Source organism: Cottoperca gobio, chromosome 3, assembly GCF_900634415.1.
Source record: "Cottoperca gobio chromosome 3, fCotGob3.1, whole genome shotgun sequence".
In the NCBI taxonomy this organism is placed as follows: Eukaryota; Metazoa; Chordata; class Actinopteri; order Perciformes; family Bovichtidae; genus Cottoperca; species Cottoperca gobio.
The window spans coordinates 1,993,919-2,014,599 of record NC_041357.1 but is presented as its reverse complement, the minus strand read 5'-3'; the positions used below and the strand labels follow the sequence as shown (position 1 = coordinate 2,014,599).

At 38.8% G+C, this 20,681-nt stretch overlaps 1 protein-coding gene across 1 annotated transcript in view; it reads right to left on the bottom strand.

The window, feature by feature from the left end:
* The window catches only part of LOC115028476 (anoctamin-9-like), a 43,022-nt gene that overhangs the window by 4,090 nt on the left and 18,251 nt on the right, over positions 1-20,681 (bottom strand). The window contains exons 12-23 of the mRNA XM_029462283.1: positions 15,581-15,685; positions 14,117-14,281; positions 11,119-11,155; positions 10,837-10,948; positions 8,863-8,917; positions 8,674-8,771; positions 8,354-8,550; positions 7,332-7,484; positions 6,517-6,661; positions 6,306-6,425; positions 6,135-6,228; positions 5,926-6,038 (exon numbers count right to left, since the gene is read on the bottom strand). Of these exons, the coding sequence (XP_029318143.1) occupies positions 5,926-6,038; positions 6,135-6,228; positions 6,306-6,425; positions 6,517-6,661; positions 7,332-7,484; positions 8,354-8,550; positions 8,674-8,771; positions 8,863-8,917; positions 10,837-10,948; positions 11,119-11,155; positions 14,117-14,281; positions 15,581-15,685 (1,394 nt within the window). The remainder of the gene's footprint in view (positions 1-5,925; positions 6,039-6,134; positions 6,229-6,305; positions 6,426-6,516; positions 6,662-7,331; positions 7,485-8,353; positions 8,551-8,673; positions 8,772-8,862; positions 8,918-10,836; positions 10,949-11,118; positions 11,156-14,116; positions 14,282-15,580; positions 15,686-20,681) is intronic.

Here is a 20,681-nt window from a genome sequence, read left to right as displayed (position 1 = left end):
TATAGACAGACAGACACTTACAGACAGACAGACACTTACAGACAGACACTAAACAGACAGACATACACTTATAGACAGACAGACACTTATAGACAGACAGAAACTTATAGACAGACAGACACTTATAGACAGACAGACACTTATAGACAGACAGACACTTATAGACAGACAGACACTTATAGACAGACAGACACTTATAGACAGACAGACACTTATAGACAGACAGACACTTATAGACAGACAGACACTTACAGACAGACAGACACTTACAGACAGACACTAAACTTACAGACAGACACTAAACAGACAGACAGACATACACTTATAGACAGACAGACACTTACAGACAGATAGACACTTATAGACAGACAGACACTTATAAACAGACAGACACTTACAGACAGACAGACACATACAGACAGACAGACACTTACAGACAGACACTAAACTTACAGACAGACACTAAACAGACAGACAGACATACACTTATAGACAGACAGACACTTACAGACAGATAGACACTTATAGACAGACAGACACTTATAAACAGACAGACACTTACAGACAGACACAGACAGACAGACACTTACAGACAGACAGACACTTATAAACAGACAGACACTTATAGACTTACAGACACTTATAGACAGACAGACACTATAGACAGACAGACACTTATAGACAGACAGACACTTATAGACAGACAGACACTTACAGACAGACAGACACTTACAGACAGACACTAAACAGACAGACAGACACTAAACAGACAGACAGACATACACTTATAGACAGACATACACTTATAGACAGACAGACACTTATAAACAGACACTTATAGACAGACAGACACTTATACACAGACAGACACTTATAGACAGACAGACACTTATAGACAGACAGACACTTATAGACAGACAGACAGACACTTACAGACAGACAGACATACACTTATAGACAGACAGACACTAAACAGACAGACACTTACAGACAGACACTTACAGACAGATAGACACTTATAAACAGACAGACACTTATAAACAGACAGACACTTATAAACAGACAGACACTTATAAACAGACAGACACTTACAGACAGACACTTACAGACAGACAGACACTTATAGACAGACAGACACTTATAGACAGACAGACACTTACAGACAGACAGACACTTAGACAGACACTTACAGACAGACAGACACTTAGACAGACACTTACAGACAGACAGACACTTATAAACAGACAGACACTTACAGACAGACACTTACAGACAGACAATTATAGACAGACAGACACTTACAGACACTTATAGACAGACAGACACTTATAGACAGACAGACACTTATAGACAGACAGACACTTATAGACAGACAGACACTTATAGACAGACAGACACTTATAGACAGACAGACACTTATAGACAGACAGACACTTATAGACAGACAGACACTTATAGACAGACAGACACTTATAGACAGACAGACACTTATAGACAGACAGACACTTATAGACAGACAGACACTTATAGACAGACAGACACTTATAGACAGACAGACACTTATAGACAGACAGACACTTATAGACAGACAGACACTTATAGACAGACAGACACTTATAGACAGACAGACACTTACAGACAGACACTTACAGACAGACAGACACTTACAGACAGACACTAAACTTACAGACAGACACTAAACAGACAGACAGACAGACACTAAACTTACAGACAGACACTAAACAGACAGACAGACATACACTTATAGACAGACATACACTTATAGACAGACAGACACTTACAGACAGATAGACACTTATAGACAGACAGACACTTATAAACAGACAGACACTTACAGACAGACAGACACTTATAAACAGACAGACACTTATAGACTTACAGACACTTATAGACAGACAGACACTTATAGACAGACAGACACTTATAGACAGACAGACACTATAGACAGACAGACACTTATAGACAGACAGACACTTATAGACAGACAGACACTTACAGACAGACAGACACTTACAGACAGACACTAAACAGACAGACAGACACTAAACAGACAGACAGACATACACTTATAGACAGACAGACACTTATAGACAGACAGACACTTATAAACAGACAGACACTTATAAACAGACACTTATAGACAGACAGACACTTATAGACAGACAGACACTTATACACAGACAGACACTTATAGACAGACAGACACTTATAGACAGACAGACAGACACTTACAGACAGACACTAAACAGACAGACAGACATACACTTATAGACAGACATACACTTATAGACAGACAGACACTAAACAGACAGACACTTACAGACAGATAGACACTTATAAACAGACAGACACTTATAAACAGACAGACACTTATAAACAGACAGACACTTATAAACAGACAGACACTTACAGACAGACACTTACAGACAGAGACACTTATAGACAGACAGACACTTATAGACAGACAGACACTTACAGGCAGACAGACACTTAGACAGACACTTATAGACAGACAGACACTTATAAACAGACAGACACTTACAGACAGACAGACACTTACAGACAGACAGACAATTATAGACAGACAGACACTTACAGACACTTATAAACAGACACTTATAGACAGACAGACACTTATAGACAGACAGACACTTATAGACAGACAGACACTTATAGACAGACAGACACTTACAGACAGATAGACACTTATAGACAGACAGACACTTATAGACAGACAGACACTTATAGACAGACAGACACTTACAGACAGATAGACACTTATAAACAGACAGACACTTATAAACAGACAGACACTTATAAACAGACAGACACTTACAGACAGACACTTACAGACAGACACTTACAGACAGACAGACACTTATAGACAGACAGACACTTATAGACAGACAGACACTTATAGACAGACAGACACTTACAGACAGACACTTATAGACAGACAGACACTTACAGACAGACAGACAGACACTTACAGACAGACAGACAATTATAGACAGACACTTATAGACAGACAGACACTTATAGACAGACAGACACTTATACAAGACAGACACTAAGACAGACAGACACTTATAGACAGACAGACACTTATAGACAGACAGACACTTATACACAGACAGACACTTATAGACAGACAGACACTTATAGACAGACAGACAGACACTTACAGACAGACACTTACAGACAGATAGACACTAAACAGACAGACACTTACAGACAGATAGACACTTATAAACAGACAGACACTTAGACAGACACTTATAGACAGACAGACACTTATAAACAGACAGACACTTACAGACAGACAGACACTAAACAGATAGACACTTATAGACAGACAGACACTTATAGACAGACAGACACTTACAGACAGACAGACACTAAACAGATAGACAGACAGACACTAAACAGACAGACACTTACAGACAGATAGACACTTATAGACAGACAGACACTTATAGACAGACAGACACTTATAGACAGACAGACACTTATAGACAGACAGACACTTATAGACAGACAGACACTTATAGACAGACAGACACTTATAGACAGACAGACACTTATAGACAGACAGACACTTACAGACAGACAGACACTTACAGACAGACACTAAACAGACAGACAGACATACACTTATAGACAGACAGACACTAAACAGACAGACACTTACAGACAGACAGACACTTATAAACAGACAGACACTTATAAACAGACAGACACTTACAGACAGACAGACACTTATAGACAGACAGACACTTATAGACAGACAGACACTTATAGACAGACAGACACTTATAGACAGACAGACACTTACAGACAGACAGACACTTACAGACAGACACTTATAGACAGACAGACACTTACAGACAGACAATTATAGACAGCCAGACACTTACAGACAGACACTTATAGACAGACAAACACTTATAGACAGACAGACACTTACAGACAGACAGACAATTATAGACAGACAGACACTTACAGACACTTATAAACAGACACTTATAGACAGACAGACACTTATAGACAGACAGACACTTATAGACAGACAGACACTTATAGACAGACAGACACTTATAGACAGACAGACACTTATAGACAGACAGACACTTATAGACAGACAGACACTTACAGACAGACAGACACTTACAGACAGACACTTATAGACAGACAGACACTTACAGACAGACAATTATAGACAGCCAGACACTTACAGACAGACACTTATAGACAGACAAACACTTATAGACAGACAGACACTTACAGACAGACAGACACTTACAGACACTTATAAACAGACACTTATAAACAGACAGACACTTATAGACAGACAGACACTTACAGACAGACAGACAATTATAGACAGACAGACACTTACAGACACTTATAAACAGACACTTATAAACAGACAGACACTTATAGACAGACAGACACTTACAGACAGACAGACACTTACAGACAGACAGACACTTACAGACAGACACTTATAGACAGACAGACACTTATAGACAGACAGACACTTATAGACAGACAGACAGACACTTACAGACAGACACTAAACAGACAGACAGACACTTATAGACAGACATACACTTATAGACAGACATACACTTATAGACAGACATACACTTATAGACAGACATACACTTATAGACAGACAGACACTTACAGACAGACACTTATAAACAGACAGACAGACAGACACTTACAGACAGACACTAAACAGACAGACAGACACTTATAGACAGACATACACTTATAGACAGACATACACTTATAGACAGACAGACACTTAGACAGACAGACAATTATAGACAGACAGACACTTACAGACACTTATAAACAGACACTTATAAACAGACAGACACTTATAGACAGACAGACACTTATAGACAGACAGACACTTATAAACAGACAGAGACTTACAGACAGACATACACTTATAGACAGACGGACACTAAACAGACAGACACTTACAGACAGACACTTACAGACAGATAGACACTTATAGACAGACAGACACTTATAAACAGACAGACACTTATAAACAGACAGACACTTACAGACAGACACTTATAAACAGACAGACACTTACAGACAGACACTTACAGACAGACACTTACAGACAGACAGACAGACAGACACTAAACAGACAGACAGACACTTATAGACAGACAGACACTTATAGACAGACAGACACTTACAGACAGACACTTACAGACAGACAGACACTTATAGACAGACAGACACTTACAGACAGACACACACTTACAGACAGACAGACACTTACAGACAGACAGACACTTACAGACAGACAGACAGACACTTATAGACAGACACTTATAGACAGACAGACACTTACAGACAGACACACACTTACAGACACTTACAGATAGACAGACAGACACTTACAGACACACAGACACTTACAGACAGACAGACAGACACACACTTATAGACAGACAGACCGTTACAGACTGACAGACCGACAGACAGACACTTACAGACAGACACTTACAGATAAACAGACACTTACAGACAGACAGACACTTACAGACAGACAGACACTTACAGACAGACACTTACAGACAGACAGACAGACACACACACACTTATAGACAGACAGACCATTACAGACTGACAGACAGAAAGTTAAAGACTGACAGACGTTAGCATCCACAGAGCTGCTAACTGCTATGACATAACAATCACAGCATTCATTTACGTAACCTGTTTGGTTAAGAAAACTGTTATAAACTGATCCTAAATGTAACTTTGGCATCCCACACATCCCTGCTGTCCACTGTCTCTGTCTAACAGTTTAAGGAGATGTTTTGACAGTGTTCATGTCTTGACCGTTGCCCCTCTGGTACGCTGACTTACCGTAACTCCTCTTTCAGCCGAGAAAGTTTGTCGTGCAGCCGATCGTTCTTCACATGAATGGGATTGTTGGGAACGAACCAGGCTGCGATAAACTTACACACCACCACAACATGCTGCAGAAACACACAAGAGCACACACACAGAAACTATTTAACTGCCACCTTCTGTTTATATGGACAGCACTGTCTAAAAAGATCTGGAGATCTAACCTCAAACAAGATGACGAAGGCAAAGCGCACAGCCAAAACCAACCAGAACTGAGAAGTAAGAGTGTAGTCTTCATCACTCCTGTAGTCTCTGTAGCTGCACACACAGAAAGGAATCCTGTTCATCAGATCTGCCACAGATTTGTTTGTTGTATTTTGACTGAGTCTTCTCACCTGCACTGTGTGACATTAAAGCCGTTTGTGAACATCTGATTTGGAAGAAAGTCCTTTTCAACTGCCTGGTGCGTCACAAAAGCCGTGGAGAGCGTGTCATTAATGTAGCCCTGCATGCAGCTGCAACAAGAGCACAAATCAATCCTGGTGAGACACAACACAGTCTGCGGACGTGTTATCAGGAGGTTGTACCAGCTGTAACAGCACTCACTGTGTGTGAGTGCTTCCATTAGCACAGGGGCCATAACGGTAACGATAGACAAGGCGTGGAATAAAGTCTGATGAGACTCCAATGACCAGACCGTTAGCAATCACTGCTAACACACCGATGGCCTCCAACACATTCGTCCACACACCTGCAGACAGAGGACAGTAGTGTAACAACAACAAAAACTGATGGACCTGTCAATCAAGCCTTCGTGGTATCAGGACTCTTAGGTGAATACAGATATTAAAATCATATTCATTCATTCATTCATTCATTCATTATCACACTCACTGTCATCCAAATATGTTACATGCAATATGTTATGAATTTTGTAGAAAGAGTCATGAAAAAAGTGTCTTTACGTGGACACCGTCAGAAGTCTCTCATAAAAGGCCACATAGTGGCACAATCAGCACCAAAAATGATATTATTTGAGGTTTTATAACCATCAGAACAATCACTCAGTCATTTTTATCGTTAGCTGTTGAGAGGTCTTGCTGACTAACAGTACGACAAGACATACTGCAACAATTATTCTTTATTATGTTCACACTGCCTGATGAAGAGTTTTCCTTGGTCGTGCTTTTATTTATTACATTTATGAAATGTTTACATGTTTCAGTATAAGTGGATGCAGCACTGTGGGACATGTTGATGTTTCCTGTGGAGTGCTGTTATATTGACGTGTTCTTCTCAGAGGTTTGAGGGCCACTGCTCTCATGTAAAATAGAAATGAGTCAGTGATGTTAAATGGATGCTGTGACAGCCCTCTGCACACAGAAACCTTTGAGTCGTATATCAACAGACAGACAGCTCACCGATGTCGTTGGTCTTCCTAGGAACCAGCCGCCGTTCCAGGCGGACCATCTTGATGGCGTCCAGGCGGATCTCAAAGATGTTGTTGACGAGAGCGAGCAGGGGGGCAAGGGGGAACGCTGCTACAAATATGGTGGTGAAACTGAACTGGACCACTGGGAGGGGGGTGTAAATTAGTAATATGGAAATGTAATTATTCTCAACAGTTTCCCAAAAGGTTTAATGTGTAAATTATCCCAGAATAACACATTAAAACAATGAACTAAGATTATCAACAGAATGTGAAGATGTATCAGTGTTGTTGTGAATATATAGTTTAAGTTGGTATATTTATTTATATATATATATATATATATATATATATAAATATATATATAAATATATAAAAATAAATATATATATATATATATATATATATATATATATATATATATATATATATATATATAAATATATAAATATATATATATAGCAAGACTACGGAGTCCCCTACTGGAGCCCCCTGCAGGGCTCCTTTCAGGGTCTCCAAGGCCGGATACTCCGAACTGCGGTTTGGGGCATAGGCACAAACAACAGTCAGAGTTTTCCCACCCATAACCCGAAGGCGTAGGGAGGCGACCCTCTCGTCCACTGGGGTGAACAACGTAGCAGCGCTCAGCCGGGGGCTTGTGAGTATCACTTTTGTTACATCGTTAAATGATCAAGGCTTTATACTCATGGGAGAAAATGTTACATGGCATCAATTTGATAAGGGTTTTTATTTAAGTGTCATTAATTTGTGAAAAGGTTGATGACATATGCTGAAGAGCCTTCTTCACAAAACTTAATGAAGTAACGTTTCTATCTGCAGAAGAACGTTACCTGTCAAATGTGTGGCTTGTTGCTTTGTGGTTTGCACACGGTACTTAAGTTTGCTGTCCTTATATGCCCGTGCACAAACAGACTCCATCCTTGGGGTGTAATCCGTCCCTCTCTAAACCTAACCCTGATCCCAGGCACTGTAGGGGGCAGACTGTGGACCTACCCATCTCCAGGAACTCATTGAACAGACTGAAGGCGTCCGTGTTGGCCAAGTTGTAATTAGATAGCCAGTGCCGAAGTTTGCAGATGTCACACGGTTCAACACGTCCCTGTTCGTCCCGGCAGGACTTCCTGTAACAGTGACCACACTTCCTCTGCAACTTCTTTGTAGTGTTTCTGGTCAGAATGCTCTTCAACCAGCTGGAAAACACAACATTGTGACATGAATGTAAAGTCTGAAATGTTTGTACTGTGTTTCCCGAAGGACACCAACTCATTACCACCCGCTGCCCTACAGGAGAAGCTGAATGAAGCCACACTCACGGCACAATGAACTCAAAGATGTTGTTGAGAGTCTGTTTGAGCAGCATGATAACAGCCATCTGGATGAAGAGGTCTGTCAAACAACCACTAAGATGGCACTACAACACACACAGAACACATCTAAGGGTTAGTAATGTGGTGCACACCTACTGTATGAAGGACTAAAAGCTCAAAAGTATATCTCCTCACCTCCTCCAGTCTCCATCCAGCGATACGCACATAGTCCCCTGGATGGCCATTTATCCTGTGACAACAAAACCTTAGCTTCACATCAACAATCAGCATTTCAAGAAGTTACAGTACACCTGGTTAAAGTGAGACAATGGTACATGCTGGAGGAAAAAGCGACTATGACAAGAATAAAAAGAGGAAGCTACCTAAATGAATGAGGTGCAGCCATCTCAGCTACTGACCTCATAACCCTCATCACAGTTTTACAACTCTTTGTGTAAAATATCAATTCCTGTGCTATAAATGCATTTTCTGAATGATTCCAATTTTTTTAGTCAAAATCGCTGAATTTGCGTATTATCTGTTCAGATACAGGAGAGATGCGAGCTGAGGCAGCGACGAGCTGAGCCTCCCCTCGGATTGCGCAATCCCTCGCAAACTAGGTTGAGCACATGCATTTGGCGCGTGCCTGTTGCTATCTCTCTGTACAATGTTTACACTTTTATTATGTGTCCTGACTTTCCATAGTCCAGTTAATGTATGTAATGTATGTGTGTAACATATTTAGTCTTCCTGATGTGACATAAAACCACTGTGAAAAAACACCAGGTGAGGCAGACAGTACTCTGTCGCACTGAAGAGGGCGCACGTGAGCCCACAGGTGCTGCTGTTCTTCTACTAGAGAAGGTAAGCGCCAACAAGCTACTGCTAGCTAACATCAGAGTCAGGTGCACTGTAGCACCGTTTAGTTTAGTTTCTTTCTCCGACTGATGGACACAAATGGAAGATTTTACATGTAAGACCACAATTTTATTGAAAATGGGATCTGACTAAGAGAAAAAAAATCCAATATTTAAATTTTAAACAACATTTTGACTTTAAATAAAATATTATTTTGTTAATAGTGCTGTCTGTATTAAAATTAATCAAAGCATCAGACTAAAAACTCTATGGAGGGTGCAGATCAAATACATGTACCTCTCTGAGCCGCTATAAATTTAACCTTCTTTTTTGGCCAAATATGGACCTTACCTGTGTGTGTGTGTGTGTGTGTGGTGTGTGTGGTGTGTGTGGTGTGTGTGGTGTGTGTTGTGTGTGTGTGTGTGTGTGTGTGTGTGTGTGTGTGTATAAAGAATGCTGATATGAGATATGAATCATAACCAGTAGTCAAAGTTCATGCTGCCAAGAAAATGGTGAATAAGCTACTCAGTTGGGTTCATATATTTGTAAATCTGACTCAGTGTCAGTGCCTCCCCTGCCATGAACCTCACCGCACGTCACTGCCTTAACTTAGTTTTAATTTATTGTGTCATTCACTAACATATGTTGTGTTGTAGCTGCTCAGCAGTGAGTTGAAGTTATTTTTCTTGATTGTATCAGTGTGATGATATCAGTAGGATATCATATCAAGTGGAAGACAAGTGGAATATGCCCACATCCTCTTAGTGGTGAACACCATGATGCTATCAGTGACTGCTGCTCCAAACAAATAGGGGGCAGTATTTCACCTCTACTACAATCCACATTTACAGTCATCAGTTATTACCAAAAAGCCAACTACTAACGAACTACCAGCAGGGCAAACATACGCACAATTCCACCAGTGCTAAAACTCTGAAAGCTGATACAGAACGCTGCTATCTTATAATCTTCGCATGTGGCGTCGGGCTGTAGATTACGTGACGCCGCTTGAAACTTCCGTGTAAACAAGAGACTCGCTGCATCCATTCATCGGCAACCAGAGGAACGTCTGCACTTTGTCCATTGTACGGTGTGGTGTACGCTGTCCTTTTGTTGGCTGCCTTTAGTTTTTAAATGGGTTGAATAGATTGTAGTTTGCTATTTATTATCTATCACCTTTGCTATTGAAAAAAAGAACGAGTCAAGTAGTGCCGTACCATGCAGCGGAAACACGGCGTTACAAACAGACAGACAGACACACACACACACACAGACAACACACAGACAGACAGACAGACAGTTACAAAGTACCTGCCCAGGAAGAAGGCCACATAGAAGAGTGAGGAGAAAAGAGTGAAGAACTGGAAGGTGAACATCTTGACTGTGAAGTTCCTCTCTGTGGCCGCAAATGAGTTTGTCTTCTCTGAAAACACACACGCACGCACACATATGGAAAATACATTCATGTACTGTGAGATATTGGACAAAATGTATTTACAGATTTTAACTTTATTGTTTCAAATCTATGTTGAAATTGATGCATTTCTATACTCACTACAAAACAGTGAATACAGTGTCCTTCTTTGTTCTCACCTATGTCACACAGCTTGAGCGACACCCATCTGTTTACCTACAGGTAAAAGAGAGAAACACACAGAAAGGCATGAGAGATTTGATAGTAACATTGTCAGCAGGCAGAGCTTCATAAGAGCAGGAAGCTGTGTGTTCACAGGTTTCTTTGTTCACATATCTCAGCTGCTCTGAAGGAGCTTCCAGTACAACGTTGCAGCACGGTACAGCTCAGCTAAATAATGGAGTTAACAGCTATCGTTGATGGACTGGAGCCAGGTGCCATTGAGTTCAATAATGGTGCGCTCAACTTCTATTCAGTAAAAATTAGTATTGGCTAAAGTTATATGATACATAATCATGATGTGATCAAATGTAATCTTGTAAAATGCAGTTTTTAGTGAGAAACTCTAATATAACCAGTTGTTTGTAGGAGATGTTTTCACAGCAATATAAAATAGATGTTAGAGAGGGAACTATGACCTGTTTAACTTCCTAACACAACAGCGGTACCTGGGAGGCTTTCTGGTAAATACTTGTTATTGTTTTGTGTTGTTAATTGATTTCCAACAATAAGTATATATACATTTGTAAGCACATGTGTCTACACATGTTAATAAGAGTATTAGATACTTAAACATTTAGCCTTTAGCCTCTTAAAGAACACTTAGAACACAGGTCTTCAACAGGGGGACCCTGAGGTACTACAGGGGGTCACAAAATTGTTTGTAGATAAAGCAAATATATATATATATTTTAAATATATATATTATTTATTTATTTTTGCTCCCGACACACACACCTACAGAGGAAAGGAGAGGGGTGAACTACACCACTTTGGGGGTCCTTGGCCTGAAAAACGATGAAGACCCCTGATCTAGAATATGGTGGATTTAATGTCTTTCTTTTACTTTCATATCATTTTTGTCTTTCTTCACATCTCTTCTGTATTGGCTTGGGTAACATAATTGTATATACACTTGGATCTAGAATCTGTTGTGCGCTTATATACAAGGCAGGATGGTAAAAGTCAAACCAGCTTTAAATCTGAGCTCTCACATTCCAACATGCTCCAACAACACTTTTTTATTTGACAAGTGGAGATTTTACCGTTTCCCTTGTTCTCATATCCTTTCAGTCCCAGCAGCTCCACAGTGTTTCTACATTACTCTTTCTCAGTGCTTGAAATCATGGACCAACACAGCTGATGCTGAGGTCATAGGGCTAGCTGGTAGTTTTTACAGTGACCACACCTGGACTCATGAGAGTGAGACAGCTAACACTAGCTACACCACCTCCTTTCTATCATGCAGGATGAACACAGCACTGATGACTCAGCAGGTGTAAAACTAAAAGTAGCAACTAGTGGGTTAGCAAGTTAGCAAGCTGAGCTAACTAACCTTCAGTTTGTGTAGCGAGCCAGTCCTTATAGCGAAATGAACCCCGACACAAAGCATATTACACAGCTACTTACTAAATTAATCAATAATTTGACAAACAATATTGATTAATGATTGTATTGCTTCCGCAAAGTAAAATAGTCTGTTAGATTCTGCTTCGTAGCAAAGGTTGGAACTGCGCTGATAGCAACGTAACTCTGTAGCCTTCTCAAGACAAACAATTCATATTATGTCAACATATATTTCTGTGTAACTGGCAACTGACGAGGCTAAATTCTTCCCTAAGTAGGGATTTTGAACAGATTAATGAAATGAGTGCAGCACTGACTGACAGTTAACCTCAGTCTGTTCACATTTTCTTTACATTAACCTGTCTGTAATCTCTGGCAGAGCCCATCCCATCTTCGCTTTAGTGTTTACTTCCTGTCTGTCTTCTTCGGACGGTTTCTCTCTCGTCCAGCTCTTTGTGTCTTTTAACCTCTCTTGCTAACCTCTTTTGCTAACCTCTCTGCGCTGTTTTCTTGTTCTTGTTCTTTTTCTTTTCTTTACGGGGACAGTACAGCCGTCATGAATCCAAAGTTTTGTGCTGTATAAAAAATGTTTTTTCTGATGGAGTAACGGAAAACTAATGTGTATTTTTGGCCACAGCAGACATTGTTAAATTTACTGGACTTCTTTCTGTGGATTGATATGATTGGACGTGGTCCTATGATCAGAGCATCCTTAGCAACAGTCTGTTATACATAGAAGCGGTGTGCTGTACAGAAATAACAGACCGCAGCATGTTGAAACTGACCAATCAGAATCGAGTATTTAACTAAGCCGTGTAATAACGTTACATAACCAGCTTGTTGAAAAAGAGAAAAATGTTTTGCATCAATGTTTGTAGACTCCACGGAGCTGCTCCATGTATTAGTGCTTCACAAGCCAGTCAGTTAATTAAAAAATATGCACAGTAGCTAGTGTCATTATGTAGTTTATATTTCCTTACAGGATAAGCCAAGACCATTCAGATTTTGGTTTATCTTCAGTTACGTCATAGTGTACGTAACCAACAGAGGGCAGGGTGAAGTTCCCAACAAACAAAACCAGGGTGTGGCTTTATCTCTGTTCGAAGGATTCATGTTTACCCAGACCAGCACGCATCAGGGTGTGGTTCTGATGCGGCATGCATGTCATATAATTCTCAACTGTTATTACGAGCAGCAGAGAGGAAAAAACTGCTCGTCAGCCTCAGACTTGCAATTAGAGTTAAAGATATCAGGAAATTCTGACACCAACCATATTTCCCAAAAGAACTACTGACAAGTTGACAAACTATTGGCAGAAGGGCTGCGAATGCAACACTGCTGGAAGTTACAGGTAAATAAAATCCAATATTAACACTAATACAATCCATTCAGCTCATTTTATGGGAGCTGTTTGTATCTAGTTTGACTATCTAACGAACGGCTACAAATAAATAAGACAACAAAAGCAACTCATTTAGGCTGATTGTCTGCTTTATGGCTAACCACCTTGGAATAATGTGTTAACATTTAAAACAACTTGGAATAAGGGCAGTTCTTCCTGATCTTCATTGTGTGAATGCAGCACAAGGATCAAGATAAATGTATAAGTACCCGGGTCATGATCTGAATGGTGACATAGTGCAGCACAGCTCCAAGCATCACAGCCACAGTGTTGGCATGATCCCGGATGAACTCCCATCTACCCTCAGACATCAAGGGGGCGGCCACCACTCGAAACACCACCAGGGCATGAGCCAGGCCGATGATCAGCATCAGCTAGAGGACACACACACACACACACACACACACACACACACACACACACACACACACACACACACACACACACACACACAGTTTAGCTTATCCTCTATTGCTCTCATCTTACTTTATTTTCTGTTCTGTAACGCTGCAATCGGAGTTGAACCTTTTCTTTTTGTTTTTGTTTTGATTAAATTGCACTCATGTTCCAGCAGTAAATATTATATGGAATGGTAATAGAAATAGGTTTGCTTACAATGGATTCATATTATTTAGCTTCTTACCTTTCAAATGAGACCAGATGGTTGAGGAACTATTTCTGATTCAATTTTGGTATGTTATTTATACATTTCTTGGAAGGATAAGGCTCAAGAGGTTAAAGGCTAAATGTTTAAGTATCTAATACTCTTATCAAGGTGTGTGGTCAAATGTGCTTACAAATGTATATATACTTATTGTTGGAAATCAATTAACAACACAAAACAATAACAAGTATTTACCAGAAAGCCTCCCAGGTACCGCTGTTAGGGTTGTCATGATACCACAAATTTAGTAGTCGACACCAATGCGAGTTAAATTCCACGATTCTTCATATGCAATTTGATACCAAATGAAATAAATGATTGTCTTAGAAGTTTTAATTATGTGTTACAAGCTGCTTAGAGCTAGTGTTAGGAAGTTAAACACTAACATCTATTTTATATTGCTGTGAAAACATCTCCTACAAACAACTGGTTATATTAGAGTTTCTCACTAAAATTTGAACACATCATGATTATGTATCATATAACTTTAGCCAATACTAATTTTTACTGAATAGAAGTTGAGCGCACCATTATTGAACTCAATGGCACCTGGCTCCAGTCCATCAACGATAGCTGTTAACTCCATTATTTAGCTGAGCTATACCGTGCTGCAACGTTGTACTGGAAGCTCCTTCAGAGCAGCTGAGATATGTGAACAAAGAAACCTGTGAACACACAGCTTCCTGCTCTTATGAAGCTCTGCCTGCTGACAATGTTACTATCAAATCTCTCATGCCTTTCTGTGTGTTTCTCTCTTTTACCTGTAGGTAAACAGATGGGTGTCGCTCAAGCTGTGTGACATAGGTGAGAACAAAGAAGGACACTGTATTCACTGTTTTGTAGTGAGTATAGAAATGCATCAATTTCAACATAGATTTGAAACAATAAAGTTCAAATCTGTAAATACATTTTGTCCAATATCTCACAGTACAAGAAAGTATTTTCCATATGTGTGCGTGCGTGCGTGCGTGCGTGCGTGCGTGCGTGCGTGCGTGCGTGCGTGCCTCACCATGAGAGTTACCAGAATGAGGACCAGAGTGCTGCGCAGGTAGGAGTGTCTGAACTGCTTGGGTTTACAGTTTGGGTCATTGACTATTTCCAGAATTAGTTCCTCCTGTCAACACACACACACACAGTCTGAGATCCAACTCACACAAAACCTGCAAATACAAACTTCTTTGTATCATTTAGTTAATATGATTTGAGATCAGCTGTTCACATACATCTGACAAAATCTGACACATAATGATATTGTGTAACCCCCTGAACCCAGAGCAGCCAACATTATAAAATGTTTCGGAAAATGATGACATAACAAAGCTTCGGATGATGCATTCATGCGATTTAAGAATGGTGATCCAAAGGTTTCTAACATGGTTAGGACACTGAGCCATCTCCACTGATGAAAGCCATGAGATGAAGGTAAAAGCTCCAGAAAAAGCTCCTTGGAAAGGATTTTTCAAGGTCAAGAATTATGCTGTCAATTTGAGCTCAACAGAATGTAAACGTAAAAAACACATCACAAATGAAAATAACAATTATTATTAGAAAGCAGAAAACTGAAACTTCCAATCAAAGCTGAAGTCATGTAATACACACAGATATGTGGCAGTAATAATCCTACGTTCTGTGTACTGCATATTACCTTTATAGTGTGTATACTCTTAACTGCATATTAAATGTATATTGTGTATACTCTGTACTGCATAGTACCTGTATATTGTGTGTACTCTGTACTGCATATTAACTGTATATTGTGTATACTCTGTACTGCATAGTGCCTGTATATTGTGTATACTCTGTACTGTATAGTACCTGTATATTGTGTATACTCTGTACTGCATATTGCTTGTATATTGTGTATACTCTGTACTGCATAGTGCCTGTATATTGTGTATACTCTGTACTGCATAGTGCCTGTATATTGTGTATACTCTGTACTGCATAATGCTTGTATAATGTGTATACTCTGTACTGCATTGTGCTTGTATATTGTGTATACTCTGTACTACATAGTACCTGTATATTGTGTATACTCTGTACTGCATAGTGCTTGTATATTGTGTATACTCTGTACTGCATAGTACCTGTATATTGTGTATACTCTGTACTGCATAGTGCCTGTATATTGTGTATACTCTGTACTGCATAGTGCCTGTATATTGTGTATACTCTATACTGCATATTAACTCTATATTGTGTACACTCTGTACTGTATAGTACCTGTATATTGTGTATACTCTGTACTGCATAGTGCCTGTATATTGTGTATACTCTGTACTGCATAGTGCCTGTATATTGTGTATACTCTGTACTGCATAGTACCTGTATATTGTGTATACTCTATACTGCATATTAACTCTATATTGTGTATACTCTGTACTGCATAGTGCTTGTATATTGTGTATACTCTGTACTGTATAGTACCTGTATATTGTGTATACTCTGTACTGCATAGTGCCTGTATATTGTGTATGCTCTGTACTGCATATTGCTTGTATATTGTGTATACTCTGTACTAAATAGTGCTTGTATATTGTGTATACTCTGTACTGCATAATGCTTGTATATTGTGTATACTCTGTACTGCATTGTGCTTGTATATTGTGTATACTCTGTACTGCATATTGCTTGTATATTGTGTATACTCTGTACTGCATAGTGCCTGTATATTGTGTATACTCTGTACTGCATAGTGCCTGTATATTGTGTATACTCTGTACTGCATATTGCTTGTATATTGTGTATACTCTGTACTGCATAGTGCTTGTATATTGTGTATACTCTGTACTGCATAATGCTTGTATATTGTGTATACTCTGTACTGCATAGTGCTTGTATATTGTGTATACTCTGTACTGCATATTGCTTGTATATTGTGTATACTCTGTACTGCATAGTGCCTGTATATTGTGTATACTCTATACTGCATATTAACTCTATATTGTGTATACTCTGTACTGTATAGTACCTGTATATTGTGTATACTCTGTACTGTATAGTACCTGTATATTGTGTATACTCTGTACTGCATAGTGCCTGTATATTGTGTATACTCTGTACTGCATATTGCTTGTATATTGTGTATACTCTGTACTGCATAGTGCTTGTATATTGTGTATACTCTGTACTGCATAGTACCTGTATATTGTGTATACTCTGTACTGCATAGTGCCTGTATATTGTGTATACTCTGTACTGCATAGTGCCTGTATATTGTGTATACTCTATACTGCATATTAACTCTATATTGTGTACACTCTGTACTGTATAGTACCTGTATATTGTGTATACTCTGTACTGCATAGTGCCTGTATATTGTGTATACTCTGTACTGCATAGTGCCTGTATATTGTGTATACTCTGTACTGCATAGTACCTGTATATTGTGTATACTCTATACTGCATATTAACTCTATATTGTGTATACTCTGTACTGCATAGTGCTTGTATATTGTGTATACTCTGTACTGTATAGTACCTGTATATTGTGTATACTCTGTACTGCATAGTGCCTGTATATTGTGTATCCTCTGTACTGCATATTGCTTGTATATTGTGTATACTCTGTACTAAATAGTGCTTGTATATTGTGTATACTCTGTACTGCATAATGCTTGTATATTGTGTATACTCTGTACTGCATTGTGCTTGTATATTGTGTATACTCTGTACTGCATATTGCTTGTATATTGTGTATACTCTGTACTGCATAGTGCCTGTATATTGTGTATACTCTGTACTGCATAGTGCCTGTATATTGTGTATACTCTGTACTGCATATTGCTTGTATATTGTGTATACTCTGTACTGCATAGTGCTTGTATATTGTGTATACTCTGTACTGCATAATGCTTGTATATTGTGTATACTCTGTACTGCATAGTGCTTGTATATTGTGTATACTCTGTACTGCATATTGCTTGTATATTGTGTATACTCTGTACTGCATAGTGCCTGTATATTGTGTATACTCTATACTGCATATTAACTCTATATTGTGTATACTCTGTACTGTATAGTACCTGTATATTGTGTATACTCTGTACTGTATAGTACCTGTATATTGTGTATACTCTGTACTGCATAGTGCCTGTATATTGTGTATACTCTGTACTGCATATTGCTTGTATATTGTGTATACTCTGCACTAAATAGTGCTTGTATATTGTGTATACTCTGTACTGCATAATGCTTGTATATTGTGTATACTCTGTACTGCATTGTGCTTGTATATTGTGTATACTCTGTACTGCATATTGCTTGTATATTGTGTATACTCTGTACTGCATTGTGCTTGTATATTGTGTATACTCTGTACTGCATATTGCTTGTATATTGTGTATACTCTGTACTGCATATTGCTTGTATATTGTGTATACTCTGTACTGCATAGTGCTTGTATATTGTGTATACTCTGTACTGCATAATGCTTGTATATTGTGTATACTCTGTACTGCATAGTGCTTGTATATTGTGTATACTCTGTACTGCATATTGCTTGTATATTGTGTATACTCTGTACTGCATAGTGCCTGTATATTGTGTATACTCTGTACTGCATATTGCTTGTATATTGTGTATACTCTGTACTGCATAGTGCCTGTATATTGTGTATACTCTATACTGCATATTAACTCTATATTGTGTATACTCTGTACTGTATAGTACCTGTATATTGTGTATACTCTGTACTGCATAGTACCTGTATATTGTGTATACTCTGTACTGTAATATACAGGTACTATGTAGTACAGAGTATACACAATATACAAGCACTATGCAGTACACACAATATACAGGTACTATACAGTACAGAGTATACACAATATAGAGTTAATATGCAGTATAGAGTATACACAATATACAGGCACTATGAAGTACAGAGTATACACAATATACAGGTACTATACAGTACAGAGTATACACAATATAGAGTTAATATGTGTATACTCTATACTCCATATTAACTCTATATTGTGTATACTCTGTACTGTATAGTACCTGTATATTGTGTATACTCTGTACTGCATAGTACCTGTATATTGTGTATACTCTGTACTGCATAGTGCCTGTATATTGTGTATACTCTGTACTGCATAGTGCCTGTATATTGTGTATACTCTGTACTGCATAGTACCTGTATATCGTGTATACTCTGTACTGCATAGTGCCTGTATATTGTGTATACTCTGTACTGCATAGTGCCTGTATATTGTGTATACTCTGTACTGCATAGTGCCTGTATATTGTGTATACTCTGTACTGCATAGTGCCTGTATATTGTGTATACTCTGTACTGCATAGTGCCTGTATATTGTGTATACTCTGTACTGCATAGTGCTTGTATATTGTGTATACTCTATACTGCATATTAACTGTATATTGTGTATACTCTGTACTGCCTGTATATTGTGTATACTCTATACTGCATAGTACCTGTATATTGTGTATACTCTGTACTGCATAGTGCCTGTATATTGTGTATACTCTGTACTGCATAGTGCCTGTATATTGTGTATACTCTAAACTGCATAGTGCCTGTATATTGTGTATACTCTGTACTGCATAGTGCCTATATATTGTGTATACTCTGTACTGCATAGTACCTGTATATTGTGTATACTCTATACTGCATATTAACTGTATATTGTGTATACTCTGTACTGCATAGTGCTTGTATATTGTGTATACTCTGTACTGCATAGTACCTGTATATTGTGTATACTCTGTACTGCATAGTGCCTGTATATTGTGTATACTCTGTACTGCATAGTGCCCGTATATTGTGTATATTCTGTACTGCATAGTGCCCGTATATTGTGTATACTCTGTACTGCATAGTGCCCGTATATTGTGTATACTCTGTACTGCATAGTGCCCGTATATTGTGCATACTCTGTACTGCATAGTGCCTGTATATTGTGCATAGTGCCTGTATATTGTGTATACTCTGATCTGCATAGTGCCTGTATATTGTGTATACTCTGTACTGCATAGTGCCTGTATATTGTGTATAATCTGTACTGCATAGTGCCTGTATATTGTGTATACTCTGTACTGCATAGTACCTGTATATTGTGTATACTCTGTACTGCATATTGCTTGTA